This window comes from Sorex araneus, chromosome 3 (assembly GCF_027595985.1).
Source record: "Sorex araneus isolate mSorAra2 chromosome 3, mSorAra2.pri, whole genome shotgun sequence".
In the NCBI taxonomy this organism is placed as follows: Eukaryota; Metazoa; Chordata; class Mammalia; order Eulipotyphla; family Soricidae; genus Sorex; species Sorex araneus.
The window spans coordinates 178,720,554-178,739,678 of NC_073304.1; the positions used below are offsets into that span (position 1 = coordinate 178,720,554).

Consider the following 19,125-nt stretch of genomic DNA (forward strand, 5'->3'; position numbering starts at 1 on the left):
GTATGCATTTCTCACCACCAATATGCCCAGTTTCCCTCCCATCATCGCTATGGCAGGTCTTTCTCTTCTCTGTCTCTCTCTTGGGTGCGTGCTCTCTCTCTCTCTCCCCTCTTGTGCATTATGGTTTGCAATGCAGATACTGAAAGGTTATCAGGTATATTCCTTTACCTACTTTCCACACTCAGTTCCTGTCCAGAGTGATCATTCCCAGCTATCATTCCCAATGGCTCATTTTCAGGGTGAGGAGAGGGAGGGGCTTGTTTAATATTTTATGAAATTATATTTTGAGCTGCCTCAATAAAATTGTGAGTTAAAAATTAACTGACACCTTGAAAAGTAAGATGCAACTGACCTACTGCTGGCCTTAGAATAAGGACTTTCTGTGTTTACATGCTTTACAGATAAATCAAAGGATGGTATCAACTGTGAGTCACCCCGAGGATTTCAGAGTCACTGAAATCCTTGCCAGAAGGGCTATATAAAGAGGGATGTTTAAGGAACTACAGTGAAGCGCACAGAGCAAACTCAGTCAAACCTCTCATTCAGAAATTCAGGATGAAGTTCCTCCCACTGATCCTCGGCCTGCAGCTCACAGCTTTGGGGCTTGCTGCCCCAACTAACAGCAGACTACCAAAAGAAAACAACACGGAAATGGCTCAAGTAAGTATTGACACTGTAGTTTTTCATCTAACCTGATTTTTATGTTGAAGATTATTGCACTGACCAGTTTTGTTTTAAAAAGCATTAATTGAAACCTGATTTGGAGGTAATTTGCTTTTAGAATTAATTATTTTTCTTTGACAAAAAGGAAATGTAAAAAAAGGGTATTGTTTGTTTATTTATTTATTGTCTTTTTTGGGTCACACAGCGATGCTCAGGGGTTACTCCTGGCTCTGCACTTGGGAAATACTCCTGGTGGTGCTCAGGGGTTACTCCTGGCTCTGCACTTGGGAAATACTCCTGGTGGTGCTCAGGAGTCCATATGGGATGCCAGGGATGGAACCCAGGTTGGCCTCGTGCAAGGCAAATGTCTCCCAGCTGTACTATTGCTCCAGCCCCAAGGTATTGGTTTTAAAGAAGTGGCATAAAATTTGAGTAAATTAGTTTCTTCTGCAAAAAAATAAAATCTTTGACTGTGGGCCAGAGGATAGTATAGGGTAAAAGTTACTTACTTGTCTTGCAAGTAGTTGGTCCAGGTTTGAGCCCTGTAGCTTCATACTGTTCCCTGAGCACTGTTACGAGTGATCCCTGATTACAAAGACAAAAGGAATCCTGAGCTCTACCAGGCATGACCCAAAACCAAACCAAGCCAAACCAAACAAAAAAACCTTTTGGGCAAGAAGTTTTAGTTAAAACATCTGGCATTCTATTTCTGCTATGGTACTTAATTTAATTATTCAAGGCCAGTTGACAAACTGAGATTTGAACAATATATTGAACTAATTTTACTACTTTAGCCGACCTGGGTTTGATTCTTCTATCCCTCTCGGAAAGCCCAGCAAGCTAACGAGAGTATCCAGCCCACACAGCAGAGCCTATAGCAAGCTACCCGTGGCATATTCGGTATGCCAAAAACAGTAACAACAATTCTCACAATGGAGACATTACTGGTGCCCACTCGAGCAAGTCGATGAACAACAGGACAACAGTGCTACAGTGCAGACTACCATAACAATTAAGAAATGCTATTCACCATCGCTCATCGCAGATATTTCTTTACAAGACTTTTGAACACAATTTTTTAAAATTTATTGCTTTTCCTACTAGAGAGTTTAGATGATCTTTCTATTTTTTGAAAACTTTTTTTAAAATCCTTATTTTTATACACAGTTGTTCATGATGATTTGCTACAAAACATCAATCTCACCACCATTGCATCTTTCCACCACAATTACCTCCAATTTTCCCAACCATCCCTTAAGCCCGCCCCCAATAGCAGGTCCTCAATAATTTATTTCATATAACTTGTTATAAATGATTTGCTAAAAGAATGATCAAAGAAGGTTTCCTTAGAAGAAAGTAAGTGAAGATTGTTGCATCTTACTGGGGAACCATTAATCTCTTGTCTAAGAGATTACTAAAATATTGTTACAGGTTAAGACTTCTGTGTTATATTTTATTAATTGAGATTGGTTGCCTTCTACATTCCATTCCATCCAATCTGGTGTGCTATTTCTAGTTTATCAGTGTTGTAACGTTTGAGATATTGCTCCAGAAAGTCCAAACTTTTTAACAGGATGATACAATTGGTGTTATTTTTTTAACTAGGTGGCAACTTTGGGGCGGAGGGGAGGGGTGGTGTGGCTGCTGAAGTTTCCAGAAGCACAGAGAGACAGGAGGAGGTAGTCCATCTCCAACTCTGTGAAAGGCTGGAGATTTCAGCCACAAAACCCACATACCTGAGTGTTTCAACAAGTTAATTTCTGGACAAGGCTCGTCCACGCAGTGGAGTCTGGCTGTGAGCATAGTAGTAATTGTGGAGTGTGGAGGCTTTCAGCTGCTATTTGGGAGGGCGCTGGGCTCACCTTTCTCCCAGTACCCTCAATGAATCAGGCTTGTGCAGGATCCAGAAGTTGAAAACTTTGTTACTTTGAATTTGTTGGGGCTTAATGTATTGTGCTTTAGATTTTTAAGCAAGGAAACATACTGTAGCACTGTCCTCCTGTTGTTCATCGATTTGCTCAAGGGGGTACAAGTAACGTCTCCATTGTGAGATTTGTTGTTACTGTTTTTGGCATATTGAATACACCACGGGAAGCTTACCAGGCTCTGCCATGCGGGCAGGACACTCTCGGTAGCTTGCCATTAGAATGCATAAATTATAGGCATAGCTTGCCTATAATTTATGCATCCTAATAATAATAATGCTCTGTTGCTTGCTAATTGTCATGATGAGTGAGATACTGACATAGGTTTCAAAGAGTTTGAATAGGTAGAGACATAAATGAAGGTGTTTTGAATAAGCTCCCAGAAAAATCAATCTTGCTAATAGTTTTTGACAGATTTTTTACTGCACTGAAAATTAATATTTTTACCATCATAAGTAATTATCTGGTCACTGTCACTGTCATCCCGTTGCTCGTCGATTTGCTCCAGCAGGCACCAGTAATGTCTCTTTTGTGAGACTTGTTGTTACTGGTTTTGGCATATCAATTATGTCACAAAGGGAAGCTTGCCAGGCTCTGTCGTGTGGGTGAGGTACTCTCAGTAGCTTGCCAGGCTCTCCAAGAGGGGTGGAGGAATCAAACCCGTGTCAGCCGCATGCAAGACAAACACCCTACCTGCTGTGTGATTGCTCCAGCCCAATTATCTGGTATCTGGTTTAAAGAACCTATGCACATTCGAGTCACACAAATGAAACTCAAACAAATACCTTCTATATATAATAATGCATTACTAAACCTATCTTTTTCAGAGGTACTTGGAAACCTTTTATGGCCTCAAGATCGAAAGATCTCCAACACCAAAAATAAAAGACAATATGAACAACCTGGAGGACAAAATCCAGGAAATGCAAAAGTTCTTGGGGCTAAAAGTGACCGGGCAACTGGATACATCAACTATGGACATGATGAACACACCTCGGTGTGGTGTGCCCGATGTCCAACATTTCAGCACAATGCCAGGACGGCCTGTATGGAAAAAGCGTGTCATCTCCTATAGGTACATGTCGCCACATCATTTCCTGCTTCTGTCTAGGTTTAATTTCTAAGACATGAGTCATTTAGATAAAGCCCTAAATCCATAAGTGTTAAAGTTCATTATCCCTACAAGAGAGCCCTCTTCACCCAACGAGGTTGGTTTTCCAATCTGGAGCAGATTAGGAAGGCTATAAAAGGAGAAGGAAGTTGAGTCTGCAATAAGACCTGTGAAAAAGGCTCCATGGGTCGACTCAGAAGCCCAGAAGGAAAGGCAAAAGCCATAAGCTTCCCGGGCCAGAACAATAGTATAGTGGGTAGGGCATTAGCCTTGCATGCGGCCAACCCACACTCAATCTCCAGCACAACATGTGGTCCCCCGAGCCTGCCAGGAGTGATCTGGTTAGAGTCTGGTTAGAGTCTGTTTAAGGAGGAAGCTGCCCAAGGATGAATGTTCCTGTAGTTAATAATGTCAGGTTTCAGGGACCGGAGGAATAGCTCAAAGGGCTTTGCATGCTAGAAACATGGGTTTGATACCTGTAACCACATGGTTCCTTCAAGCAACACCAGCAGCAATTCCTGAGCACCAGAAGCTGTGGCTGACTTCAAATGATAAAAATAAAATCGGGTTTTTTTTCTGTGGGGAGAAGGAGGGTTTTCCATGCAATACTCAGGAAGCCCAAGGAACATTTCCAGTGATATTCAGCCAGCCAGCAGATTAGGGACTAGGGACGCCAGAACGCTCAGGTCCAGCAGTGCAGGGCCATCAGGACCACAGAGCATTTTGGGGGTGGAGAGAGCAGGCAGCACTAGGGCTTTGTGCCCACAAAGCATTCATGCCACCTCCCTGGCTTCAACGGAGGATTTTCTTACCTAAACTCCTTTATGTATGAAAGGATTCATTTTCTAATGATTTAAGTGGAAGTAAAGTATAAACAGAGAAAATTGACAGTGTCCATATTTCTCTCTCTTATGTTGCTGGTAAAGAATCAATAATTACACCCCTGACATGAGTCGTGAGGACGTTGACTATGCTATCCAAAGGGCTTTCCACGTCTGGAGTGAAGTGACGCCTCTAAGGTTCAGAAAAATCAATTATGGGGTGGCCGATATTATGATATTCTTTGCATTCAGAGGTAGGAAACTTGAACTCGCTTAAATTGTACGGTTGAATATGACCAATAACATGCACAGGAGGCCTGATTCTCTCTCCTTTGTAAACAGCACATGGAGACTTCGACCCTTTTGATGGTCCAGGTGGAGTCATCGCCCATGCTTTTGGGCCTGGACCTAATATCGGAGGAGATGCACATTTTGATGAGGATGAAACCTGGACTAAAAGCTCTAGAGGTACGCAACAAACAAAAGCCTCAAACACACTCACACACACAAACAAAATCACAAAGAAAAGTGCTTATTAATTTGGTCACAAATTTGAAAGGCCACATTCCGAGAAAGAATTTGAGTATGAGAAAATTTGTTCTGATTCTAAGCGTAATGCTGAGTGAACTGGAACATGTAGCATCAATATCACCCTCTGTAAGTTGAGGATATTGAAATAGACCACCATAAAGATCAGTTCTAAGACTCTGAGGAGGATCTAGATCTTTCATATAAAACCAAGGACATTCAGAACCATAGTAAGGAAATGCAAAGATTATAATTTAGATCATCGGTTTTTGATAATGTGATCTAGCAATAAAGCAATCAAGAAAGTCTGTGTATGCCACCAGACCTATTCAAGCATGGTCATCTGCTTGATCCTTTAGATACTGAAAATTTCTTAAGTTTCACAGAGATACAGAAAGATTAGAAATCCTCATAGAGAAACAAAGGTCATAATCTTATGTTGTTTGAGATAAAAGTTTTAGAACACCCAACTCATCATTTATCAATATCTGTGTGCATTTGCAAAGGGCATATATACAACCCACCATCCATCTCAGACAGAAATTGGAGACATTCAGTGTCCTTTGCCCCTTGGTGGAGTCACTATATTTTGGAGAGTCTAAGTCAGTACATCAGAATATTTCCTAATATTTCTACTAGAAATTCTAGGTTATAAAACTGACTCATGTTGAAAGAATACACAGGGAAAAAAAAACACTAAAAACAGGCTTGATTCAGGGTCAAAGAGAGAGCTCAAGGGCTGGAAGTTGGGTGACAGTTGCGGAAGGCCCAGGTTCGTTCCCACCACTGCCTGCATGTGGCCCCAAAACAAGAACAAAGCAAAAACAAACTAAACCATGATCTCAACGAAGCATCCCCTTGGTTCTGGCTAACACTGCTTGTGTCAGATGACAAAAGTTTTAGAGACATTACCAATCAGTCAGAAGGGTTTTTTGTTTTAGTTGACTAAAGGTTTACAAAATTTTATATTTTGTTTTTGTTTGGGGCGCCACATCTAGTGATGCTCAGGAAGCTCTGTGCTGAGGAGTCGCTCCTGGTGGTACTTGGGGGACAAGGTGGTGCCGGGGTCAAAACTGGGCTTTCTATTGAAAAGCTCTCCAAAGAACAGTGATTTCTCACTCCTGCACCGGAAGCATGGGCTCTATTTCTTCAGCCCCGTGTACACAATTTTCTGTTGAAAAGAGGAGTTTTGTACTGTTAAGTGACAAATGATGTGGAATTATATTCTTGCTGAGCAGCAGATCAGCAGTAAGATTTGTTATATTTATCTAAACATTATTTTAAGCTTTAACCAATACTTGTCAAATATTATGAGGTTATAATCTCTTCATCTGATATGAGAGATCAGTGCGGATTAGCCTCGAAGAATATCCAGGAATTCTAAAGATCCCCCAGACAAGCCATTTAATAGAGATAGTGTGTGTGGAGGGGAAACTGAGGCTGAGATAAGGGTAGGGCTTGCCTGTGGAAAAACTGGGGTCAGAACATGTGCATCCTATCTCACAGCCCAAAGAACTTCCCTCCAGTCCTTCAGTATCCAGCTTAATTGGCTCCATTCTAGATTTTCCAGACTAGAATTAAGGAAATTTCTTAATTTAGTATTCATTCTCAGCCTAAGTTTTTACCTAGTGTATTAAGTGAACAATGACTTCATGACCTCCTGAGTTTCCACTGGGATGTGAGATGGTAAGAGGCACATGGATACAGAGGTGAGATGGCTGTAGCCTTCCCCTGCAGCAACACCCACCCTGCTGAGGAATAGAACAAATAACCTTCTAAAGAAAATTCACAGTCAAAATCAATGTGAATCAGGAGTGCGAATTGCAGAGTCCTGTCAGCTCCATATGGGGGACTATAATGTGGTATATCTGTCAGTGACTCTTTGTATATGGAACTGTATATGTCCTGATATTTGCCGTTAGTACAAGATGCTTACTGAAGACTGTTCTAGAGCCAGTGAAGTCAGATCAAGAGAAAAAGCAGAACAGAGTCATGGGAAATAAGAGCAACTGGGAGGTCACATTATTTTAGACATTTTCACAGAATACATTTTACTGCTCTGCTAGCAAGGTAGTTCCTAAGCAGAAGCATCTGACCCCCAAGGGGACATTTGACAATGCATGGAAACACTTTTTGGTTGTCTGACTGGCAGGGAACATGATACTCAAATTGAATAGTGACACCAGCAATCTCTAAACACCTACAATGCCCAGGAGTACCATGGAAACAAAGAATTACCTGGCTAGGGAATCCAGAGTGCCAGGGTCGGAATACTTTCTGTGAGAGGGAGGCAGGACTCCTGAGAGCCCCATTTCTTCCTGGGTTATGTCAGATGTGTTGTCGCCCCCTGGATGCCAAGTCCTTCACTGCTCTTTCTCTCTTTGGGTTGGTTTCCTCTTAGGCACAAACCTGTTCCTGGTGGCTGTTCACGAGATCGGTCATTCCTTGGGTCTTGGCCATTCTAAAGATACAAGAGCTATAATGTTCCCCACCTACAACTATGTTGACACCAAGACATTCCGCCTCTCTGCTGATGACATACGAGGCATTCAGTATCTTTATGGTGAGTTGAATTTTTCTATCCTTTTGCTGGCGTGGATTTATACTTGTGGCTCACGTGATTGAACTCAAGCCTCATGTAGCAAGGCAGAAGCTGTCCTGCAGTGTGGCATGTATCCTGAGGACTGAAAGATATTTGTAGATCTTTTTATCTAAAAAGCAGCCCTAAAGAGTACTGTATGTAGTTTGACAATAGTTGAAATATTTCACTGCACTTTAGAAAACTTTAGCATCCATCTTCTCTTCTGCACCCCAGAAAAAGTCTGTGAGGTACCTGGACAGATAGTCTCTCAATTTTACAAAATAGAACAAGCTATCTAGTATGTTAATGAAAGAGGCAAGGGCACAGCAAGTCTTCTTTCTATCCAGCATACTGCTGTGTTGAAGAAGGAACACGAATAATAATCCCAGTGGAACAGGGAAGACAAAGGGGTCCAATATATTCTCTTCCATATTACAATCACATGAGGGGTGGAGGGAGGAGCAGTGAGTTGGTTTGACTTCTGTCAATGTTATAAAAGCCTAAATTGTTTTTCATGTATTTGGGAATCAAGAAAAGGGAATTTAGCTCAAAGGGTGAGAGTTTATGCTTTGCAAACAGGAGCCCTAAAGTTTGATATGCTTCACCCTCAGTTCCTTAAGCACCATCAGGAATGACTCCTAAGCACTGCCAGGAGTGATCTCTCACTCTCCCTCCCCTCAAAAAAAATAAATTAAAACCAAATGTTTTCAAAAGAATAATACTTCCTCTAATGAATTAAAATGCAGATTTTTTTCTAATGCATCCTAAAATGTGTTTTCAGGTCGCCCGGAAATGTCCCGCCCTATGCCCAATCACCTACATGACCTGATATGTGGCCTCAGTTTGCGTTATGATGCTGTCAGTACAGTTGGAGATAAAATCCTTTACTTCAAAGGCAGGTGAGAGTCCTGAATTAAAGACCAGTCAGGTTTTTTTGTTTTGTTTTGTTTTGTCTGGAAGTAATGGGAAATATTGGAAAATAAAGTAGATGAAACTTGTAAGAAGGGACATGAATTTGAATTGAAGATAACCCTGAAGGGGGCCCAAAGAAATAGTACAACTGGCAAGGCACTTGCCTTGCACACAGCCAACCTAGCTTTGATCCCCAGTGGCCTCTATGGTACTCTAAACCCTGCCAGGAGGGGATGGAGTGCAAGCCAGGAGTAATCCCTGAGCACCACCAGGTGTGACCCAAAAGCAACACACACACACACCAAACAAACAAACAAACAAACAAACCCTGAAGGTCTTGGATGAAGAGAATAAAGTAGTTATCATGGGCATATAATGAAATGAACTTGTGGTAACCCAGTAAATGTGGGCTGGAGAAGGGTGGGCCAGGCAGGGGTGCCTAGCTAGTACAAGCATAGCTAGAATGATGGGCAGTCCCGGAAGCTCTTGAAAAGGCTGGACTCTTAGTCACAGAAAAGAAGTTCCTAGTGACCAAAAGTCTCTGTCTGGCACACAGGCTGAAACAGATACTGAAAGCATTGGGGAGTCAACAAGATTAATATTTAGCGCTTTGCGGGGGTGGGGGGTCACACCTGGCAATACTCAGGGGATCCTCCTGAATCTGCACTCAGAAATCACTCCTGGCAGTGCTGGGGGTCCATATGGCATGCCAGCGATTAAACCTGGGTCGGCTGCATGCAAGGCAAATGCCTTACCCACTGTACTATCACTCCAGCCCACGATCAATGTTTAGTAGGTAGGCAAATGTTGTCCATTCTGAGATTATAAAAAGGTAATACTTAAGGTTAAATGACTTCCTTTAGATTAGAAAACTGGAAAATGCTTGGTGGGGGCAGAAGAACCAAGAGCTCCTGGTTCTGGGATGAGGTTGGCACGCCAGATCACTGCTACTGTCAGCGCCTGGATGAAGCACTTTTCCCTGTAATCCTTCTACCGGCATCCAGGGAACAGACATAAAAATGACAAAGAAACCTGAAGCCTTTCACAGGCCCTTTCCACCTCCGCTTCATGGGCCCAGAGTCTACAGTGATTTTTAACATGTTCTAAATGGGGGTTTGTTTTCTTATTTTCATGCCAGACACTTCTTGTGGAGATATATTGGGAATTCAAGAAGCAAAATAGATTTAATTTCTGCTTTATTGCCAAATTTAACCACTGATATTCAAGCCGCTTACGAAATTGGAGTCCAAAATCAAGTTTTCCTTTTTAAAGGTAACACTAAATTTTTGTGGTTTTGTTTGAGGGTGGTCTCCCCAGCAATGTTTGGGGATCAGGACTTTTAAATGTGGCTCTAAACAGGGATGGGGAAACATTTTTCTGTCAAAGTCACTTGGCTATATAGAACATTATATGCAGGCCATACAGTATAGGCAGGACCAAGGGCAGCTGAGAGATGCACGTGTCTGCCCTGGAATGAGTCTTCTAGCATCACAAGCCTTCTATGGCCTGCGGGCCCAGGTACCTCATCCCTGCAGTCTAAACTAAAAACTAAACTAGCTTAACTATCTTGGTAGCACTGTAGCACTGTAGTCCCACTGTTCATCGATTTACTCGAGGAGGCACCAGTACATCTCACATCTCCATTGTGAGACTTGTTGTTACTGTTTTTGGCATACCAAATACGCCACATACAGCTTGCCAGGCTCTGCTGTGTGGGTGGGATATTCTCAGTAGCTTGTAGGGCTCTCCGAGAGGGACAAAGAACGATCTTGGTAATACATAAAATCTTAGGGGGAAAGTTTGGAAGTATAACATAGTAGTATCATCTTAAAAAAATCATAGATCGTGCCTAAGTACAGGCGGTCTTATAATCCAGAGGTAAGGGGATAGAGGGGCCTTGCTGTGTGGGATGGTACTTCCTGCATGAATGTGACCTGCCGTTTTTCACTGTCTTCACAGATGAGAAGGTCTGGGCCCTCCAGGACCTCAAGCTGAAGCCAGACTACCCCAAGAGCATTCATTCTTTGGGCTTCCCTAACTCTGTGAGAAAAATTGATGCAGCTGTTTTTGATCCAATTTTGTACAAAACCTTCTTCTTTGTAGAAAACCAATTTTGGAGGTAAGCTTTAACTGTTGGTAATTTGATTTGATCTTTAAGATCTATAAAATAGACAAAGAATGAAATTTTCCAGAAGGTAACTTTTCTATGCAAATTCCCAAAGATCCCTGACTTTCCCTAGAGAGGAAGAGAGTGTAGAACTGAAATAGTTAATTTACCTCTTTTGTTATTGCTGTTATTATTATTTTAGTTACATTTTTTCCCTTGGGGGCCACACCCAGCGGTCTAACCCCATTCATTAACCGATTTCTTTTAGCTTCTTAAATAACACATAATGCATTTAAAATAGAAGCACTTTTTTTTTTCATGTCAGAGATTAAACCTAGGGTCTACATGTGCCAGGCAAGCTTTATTGCTGAGTTCCACTCCCAGGGCTAAGCACCAACACTAGAAGTAAAATGTCATTTTGTTCATCACTGTAGAAGCATTTTGAAAAACAGTGGTTTAAATGTATAAGATCAAGTATTTACAACTCAGTTTGGAGAGGTAAGGAATTTTCTAACATTGAATCCAAATTGACATGGAAATTCCATCTTCTGAAATATCGCTAGTTTTCTACTTACAGAGAATTAGACAATTGGGCTAAGAAAACCAGGTGATAAGTCAGAAATGAAGATGAAAGGGCAAGTAATAAAATAATAAAATAACCTGGACCAGATAGTGAGTAAATGAAAGTCTACTGGAAACAAAAGCAGAGTACAAGATCTTAGGCAAATCTTGTCCCCTAAAAGGTGGTTGAGGGTTTATTTAAAAGGTGGGTTTCTGAGCTGAGAGCTTTTGCACAGAGAAGCATATAGGATGCTACACAAAGGCATTAAAGGCTCAACAGCTGTGGACAATGCTTTTACTCCAGATGGTTGGACATCACTAGAATAAGGGGATGGAGAGTACTGATACTCTCAAGTGACTTGTACTTATCTCAATGAACATGTCTCTTCCTTCCTACCGTCCTTGCAAGTGGATTAATGAATTTGGCTGACACGGCTCTGTCCTAGATGCTGTGCTCTCAGCAGGGCCACCAACCCTGCAGGGGACATCGTAAAAGAGTAGGACACATAAGTGGAGAAGGGGAGGGTGAGGGTCCCACAGGGACTCAGAACAAACCAGTCAAGATTCTTGATTTTCTTATCAGTGCATCAAAACCCTTTCATGAGGTGCCTTTCAGGGAAGAGCAAGAAGGTTCATGAGGGAAATGTTGATCTTTATGTCATGGAATCTATTTTATATTTTTCTTTTTTTGTTTCTTTTTTTTTCTCTTTCGGTCACACCCGGTGATGCTCAGGAGTTACTCCTGGCTCTGCACTCAGGAATTACTCCTGGAAGTGCTCTGGAGACCATATGGGATGCTGGGTATCGAACCCAGGTTGTCTACATGCAAGGCAAACGCCCTACCCACTGTACTATCACTCTGGTCCAGGAATCTATTTTCTGATAAAGTTCCTTATTTCTTTGCTCAGGTATGATGAGAGAAGCCAACGCATGGACTCTGATTATCCCCAAGCAATAACTAGATTCTTCCCAGGAATCGGCCCAAAAGTTGATGCAGTCTATTACCACAACAGTGAGTAGAAAGCCAAGGATATACTGGGAAGTGCTTTGACAACACTCGGCTGATTAGAATGTCTAGATCAAACATCGGGTCTCCAAACTGACAAGAATAGGACTCTGTGTTCCCCCCAGGGGCACAGGGCACAGTGTACCAAGCTCAGATGGGGTGGACCAGAAGAACAAGTTAGGGAGACCTCCAGAGGGTAGCCAGGCAAGAGGGACATGACGGTCACTGGTTCTATGGGTGTGACTCTCTGGACTTCCCCATGATATTCAGCTCACAGTACTGCTGTGTGAGGACAAGACAGCCAGGATTTAGGCAAACTGGGATCTTCCGTGCCTTTTCATACCGTGCTTTCTTTACCTTCCTGCCGGCCTCTTTCAGCCTCAATGGGCTCACAAGGACAAAGAGTGAGGGCAGGATGAGAAAAACTTGAGTTTGGGTCAGTATTTGTGAATCAAACTTCATGCAAGATCAGCCTAAGCAAAACTGTCCTTGGACCAAGAATTTGTTATTCCTATACTGTGTCTTTTTACCTCTTCTATGGAACTGGGTCCAATCTCCTCTTCTCTGAGCTCTACACCTGGGATATGACTTTTCCAAGACATTTGCATGTCTTGGAAAAGTCATAATTAGCACTTAAGACCAAACAACCTCCTTAAAATTAATGAAGACAAGGAGAGAGTACAAAAGGGAATGCCCTGCTGCAGAGGCAGGGTGGGGTGGTGAGGGATGGGGTGGGGGTGGTGAGAGGGATACTGGGATCATTGGTGGAGGTGAATGGGCACTGGTGGAGGGATGGGTAAACGATCACTCTATGAGTGAAATGCAAACACAAAAGTTCATAAGTCTGTAACTGGACATCACAGTGATTCTCTAATTAAAATTTTTAAAAAACTTAACAACTAAAATTAATGAAGATACTATAATGGTCAAATAATGGAATGTAGGCAGATATCTAGCTGGCAAAAAAAAAGTCCCAGCCTAAAGGACTCAATATTTATATTCTCAAATTGGATCCTGTCAAGTCTAGATAATCTATAAAAATATTGTGTGATCTTTTTTAAAAAAATACAAACAGAGAGTTAAACTATTCATTTTCTGTTTCTTTTTAGGACATTTCTACTTCTTCCAAGGCACTAACGTGCTTGAATATGATATTCAACAAAAGCATGTCACCAGAACACTGAAGAGCAACAGCGAGTTTGGTTGTTAGGAATGCTATACTTGATGGCATTTGCCAGTTCGCTTCAATTTAATGATTATGCATTGCATGATTATTCTGTACTCAGTTTGCCAATATTACAAATTAAGGTAATTTTAGAGAAGTGATTGTTGAAATGCATAAAATACATAAGGTTTTCAATTTTGGAAACTACCATTGCCAATTCTAAGGAAAGTTTGGGCCATGCACAGCTATTCTTGTGGCTTCTCCAAGTGTACTGCTTAAGGATCACTCTTTGATGACTCTCAGATGAAACCCAAGGCAGGGTGCACAAACCCCCATGCCCTCCCCCCTTGCAAAACATGCATTCCAGTCCTTTGAGTTATCTCCCCAATCCTGTCATCGACAATTTTTACTTCACCCTGCTATTAATTTTTTTAAAAGACACCTCAAAGGCCAAGAAAATACTTAGGTTCCAAACAATCTTGAACTGAGAAATTATAATTATACAAATAAAAACTAATATATTTCCATAGCCACTAAGTGCTTCAGCAAAGGTGCAATTTTAATTATTTTGGAGTAGAAGCAGAATGTGCCAAGAACTTTAAAATTACAATGTAAAAACATAGAAGTGTTATAACTATGGTAATAATGTGGCTTATATTATCAATATTGACTTTTACAATGTCTTCTATAAAAATATGTAAATACTTGGAGAATATTTTCTCAAATAAAAACAATAAAATAACATACTCGGTTTTTAAGGATTTTTTTCTTACACGAAAGATTATGGGCATTGGGGTCCATGGAGGAGGGATGTATACACATCGGTGATGGATGTTGGAGTTGGAATTACATGCATGAGAAACCCTCATTAACAGTACTGTAAAGCACAGAATCCCAATTAAGAATAAAAGAAAGAAATTTTTAAAAAATGACTCTGGACTTAATCCCAAATTAAAACAAGTTTCTGTGTGACCATATCAAAGGATGAATAAAAATATGAGAAGTGGGTCATGAAACAGAGTTCTTGCTTTGCTCATCATCCGAATCCTTAGTCTAAAGCCAAGAAACATTCTCCAGACTCGGCAGGAGCTCAGGGACCCCTGCACTTCAGGCCCTCAGCCCTGGACAGCAGGAGGGATCGAAAGGGACTTCCCGGCCAGGAAGAGGAGGTGCTAGAAGCACATGAGATGCAAGGATTGGTGATTAGGCTGCTGACACGGAGCCCTCTGGTTTACTTGGGGAAGGGGAAGAGGGGCTGATTGGACAATATCTGCAATTTGACTGTGTATGTATGTAATCTTGAATATTTTTTAACTTTTTCTGATCTTTTGTTTTTCCTTTGATTGATGGGTATACTATGATCCTTTTTTGTTTTGTTATTTTGGGGGTCTACACCCAGCAGTGTTTTAGGGGTTACTCTCAGCTCTCAGCTTGGAGGTTACTCCCAGTGGTGCTCAGGGGGAAATGAGGTGCCAGTGACCAAATCTGGGCCTCTGGATGCAAAATATACACTAAGTATATTGAGTTCTCTCTCCAGTTCAGGGATACTTGTAGGGTGGGGATAATATTGGACGTTATACGTGTAATGTGCTGGGCAAACAGTATAAGACCAATATCAATACATAAATGTTTTCCCCTTTCTTTTTTAATTAATTAATTTTATAGTTGTTCATGATTAATTACATTCAATATCCAACACCAATCCCACCACCATTGCACCTTCCCACCACCATTATTTCCAATCTTCCCAAAGTTTTCCACTTTCTTAAGGACAATTCTAAGTATATATCTGTTTGATCACATTACACACTTTGAGAAAATGCAAGGCCATAAATAACCAAAATTATGTGTTATAGAAGAAATATATAAGCATCTGCATATATTAAAATATCTATTCTGTTGGTTTCATATCATAGATGTCAATATATATGAATGTGTGTCTACCAAAAATCTGGACATGGATGTTTCTAGCAAATTTATTCATTGTTGGCAAATCCTGTAATCAACTAAAATATAGTTCAATAATTGAGTAGATAAACTGTGGTACACCCAGACAATGGAATATCACTCAGGGCTGGAAAGCTACACACCATGTGATGCTCAATACAGCTGGAAAAGGTAAAGCTATGGAAACCATGGAAAGGGAAGTAGTTCCTTGAGCTGGGGTATAAGGGCAGAGAAAAACAGGTGGGGCATTGAAGACTTTTAGAATAATGAAAATACTCTAATGGCACAATGATGGACAAATGTCATTGACACTTGTATCCAAACCCTTAGGCCTGGGACGAGAAACCTTTATTTGGTCAAGGACCATTTGGTTATTTATAACATCACTCATGGGCCATAAGATACAGGCAAACAGACTGCAGGCAGCCAATGAGAAATACACATATCTATCCAATAATGGATGAGGGCCATACTCCATGATCTCACAAACTTTAAGTGGCCCATGGCCAGACAGTCCTTCACTTTTGCCTGTGAAAACAAGATCAAGAAGATGTGTTGAACTCTGGGTGATTAAGATGTGTCAGTGTATTAAACAGAAAACACGGAAGCCTAATATCTATAAGATGGGTGGTTTTGAAAAAAAAGGAAAAAATTGTAATCCTAGAGTTTCCTATTCATTTGACATCTCTTATTCAGGAAAGGTTAACAAAAGAGGTGTTGAGACAAGCTAGAGATATGATATTTCACTCATGAACACTCTTGGAAAAAAATTATAAAAGACACCGGTTGCCTATCAACTCCTAAGGAGCAATTCCAGAATGCACAGTGGGGCGCCATAAAGCTATAGAGGTCCTCTCCACCCGACAAGAGCAGCTCCTAGCCGAAAGCTGGCCACTGGGTTCTGTCCTAATTCTGTGCTGTTTCCACACCTGCTCTCATGTGTCTGCTCTATCCTCATCTGAGAAAGTATTTCTTAATAAACATTTTGGATTTTTTTTTATAATGGAGGTCATGCCCGGCAGTGCTGAGGGGACAGTGGAGGAACAAGTAGTACTGAGGGCTGAACTTGGGGTCTCACTGAGACCAGGCACACGCTCTCCTTCACGAGCGAGCCCTCTCCCTGAGCCCTCAAGCAACATTTTCCAACTTACAGTCAGATGGAACATTCTGTCTGCCCAAGGGCAACTAAAAATTTCACTGTTCTGCTTGCACAACCGGGGACACTTATGCCAAACACATTACAAACACTTTCCTTCCTTCTATAAAATAAGAATTTCCTGGAGTCACATAATGACCATTGTCATGGCTGAGGACTCTGAATGACGGGTTTCAGCTACGCATGTTGAGTGATCAGCGTCATTATCCTTCTCATAAGTGAAGAGATGTGCAGATATTATCTATCCCTAATTCCCTTTTCCTACTTGCCTACCTCACCCCTCAACTAAAATGAACAAGTTTCTCAGACAAATAGTCATAAAAATTGGTATACAGTCTGATTTCAACTATGAAAATATATAGAAAAAAATTGTAGACAAGATGTTTGATTGTACAATAAGAGGGACTATTACGAACTAATACTTTCTGGCTGCTGAGAGTCAGAATTGGAAAAAATAGATGTTTTATACATGTCCCATGATCAAAACATGGGAATATATTATCATATTCAAAAATATGGAATATCAATATATTTCAAAAGAATATATTTAGTGATTTAGTGATTTAGTCATCCCATTGCTCATCGATTTGTTCGAGTGGGCACCAGTAACGTCTCATTGAGAGACTTATTGCTACTGTTTTTGGCATATCCAATAGGCACGGGTAGCTTGCCAGGCTCTGCTGTGCGGGCTCGATACTCTTGGTAGCTCGCCGGGTTCTCCGAGAGGGGCGGGGGAATCGAACTCAGGTCAGCCGCGTGAAAGGCGAACACCCAACTGCTGTGCTATCACTCCAGCCCAAAAAGAATATATAGGAATAAAAAATATAAACAATTTTTATATATAGGAATATATAGAAATAAAAAAACATAAACAATTGTTTGTTCTTTTCTTGGCCAGGCTCTCTCGAGTGGCTTTTCTAAAGTAAGCACCCTTCTTTCTGTATCTCTACACCTTCTCTTTTTTTATTCCTAATAAAATTCCTTATTCAGGTATCATCTTTTAGGTTGTAACTGGACTAAAACCTTCTTTCCTAGTTTTAAATAGTCCCTCTGTTCACTCTTAAATAAATATGTTGGAAGATATGCCACCAGAGAAAAATGATGGAGGAAAAACTGGAACCTAGGAGGAGCTGACAAGTGTGAGACCACAGTTCTTCTTTAACCTCTAAATTTCTGTCTGAATCAGGTTCATTTCTGGGTCTCACAGGTGAAATTCCCAAGTTCCTGACCCACTGCACTATCTCCCTGGTTATGGCTTTGATGTACAAAATTACTGCATCTTCACCACTGCCAAAGTGCCTGAGAAACGCCCCCCCCCCCACCGTCTGCCATGTGTCACATCTAGTCAGTCTCTTCTAACCCTATAAAGGTTCCCTATACACAGTTGATGTGAGTTATAGTCTACTTAGCAAAGGAAGAAAGGGGAAATGTGGAGAGGGAAGAGGGAAGAGGAACAGAAGGTGGGGAGAGAAAAGAGGGAAAGGAGAGAATAGGGAGAAGAAGGAAAGAGAGAGACAGCAGGAAAATGGTGAGCTAAGAAAGGAAGAAGGGGGAGAATAGAAAGAGAAAAGAATGAGAAATGGAAGAGGGAAAAGGAAAGGAACGGGAAAGGGAGGAGGAGGGAAGGGAAGGAAAGAAAGGAGGCAATAAGGATCCTAGGAAAGAATTTTCTCCCTCCTCCCTTCCTCCCTTTATCCCTTCCATCCCTTCCTCCTTCCCTCCCTTCCTCCTTCCCTCCCTCCCTCCCTCCCTTCCTTCGTTCCTTACTTCCTTCCTTCTTCCTTCCTTCCTCCCTCCCTTCCTTCCTTCCTTCCTTCCTTCCTTCCTTCCTTCCTTCCTTCCTTCCTTCCTTCCTTCCTTCCTTCCTTCCTTCCTCCCTCCCTCCCTCCCTCCCTCCCTCCCTCCCTCCCTTCCTTCCTTCCTCCCTCCCTTCCTTCCTTCCTTCCTTCCTTCCTTCCTTCCTTCCTTCCTTCCTTCTTTCCTTCCTTCCTTCCTCCCTTCCTTTCTTCCTTGGAGGAACATGGGCCATGCTCAGATATCACTCTGGAGGAGCTCAGGGGACCAGGTGCAGTTTCAGGAATCAAATTGGATTAAGCCACATGCAAGGCAAGTTCCTTATCCCTGTACCATCTCCAGTCCATAATTTGATTTTTAAACTTCTAAATATTTACTAACTTGAATTACAGAGGAGGGAAAGAGATTAAAAAGGAATAAGAAAAGTATTGAATATAGAGACAGGAAAATTCCTGCCCAGGAAGGAGCATCATTCATTTTGGTTATGGAGTAGTCAGTCTAGACCTGCCACCCACTAACTGGATATGGGACTAAGTCCCACCAAAAGTGGATGGAAAAACATTTTTTTCTTCTAGTCTTTTTTTCTGCCAGGTCTTCTGCCTTAAAAAAAACAATCAAATTCACCCAAAATCAATAGTAGGTATTTCAAATCAACTACTCAAAAAACAAGCTTTCCCATCCAATTTGATTCTTGATTATTTCCCCTGTTTTAACAGAATATTTTCATATAGAGACTCTAGATATATCTGTATAGCTTTTCATTCATTTACATATCATTTGATGTGATTTATAAATATGTTCCCCTTAAAGCAAAACTGCGTGTTCTATACAATGCTGAATTGTATAGA

General features: G+C 41.3%; 1 protein-coding gene across 1 annotated transcript; it reads left to right on the forward strand.

Moving 5' to 3' along the window:
• Window positions 1-555: 555 nt before the first annotated feature.
• On the forward strand, window positions 556-13,425 carry MMP12 (matrix metallopeptidase 12). The gene is made up of 10 exons (XM_004604807.2): window positions 556-660; window positions 3,416-3,663; window positions 4,626-4,774; window positions 4,863-4,988; window positions 7,450-7,611; window positions 8,411-8,528; window positions 9,680-9,813; window positions 10,501-10,660; window positions 12,118-12,221; window positions 13,325-13,425. Exons 1-10 carry the CDS (start codon window positions 556-558, stop codon window positions 13,423-13,425), a joined length of 1,407 nt encoding a protein of 468 aa, XP_004604864.2.
• Window positions 13,426-19,125: the final 5,700 nt, after the last annotated feature.

Excerpts from the sequence above, each read along its gene's own strand:
- MMP12 (XM_004604807.2), top strand. The coding sequence starts at position 556 with ATGAAGTTCCTCCCACTGATCCTCGGCCTGCAGCTCACAGCTTTGGGG. Across the intron at positions 4,989-7,449 it reads CTGGACTAAAAGCTCTAGAG|GCACAAACCTGTTCCTGGTG; the intron begins GTACGCAACAAA and ends GTTTCCTCTTAG. Across the intron at positions 7,612-8,410 it reads AGGCATTCAGTATCTTTATG|GTCGCCCGGAAATGTCCCGC; the intron begins GTGAGTTGAATT and ends ATGTGTTTTCAG.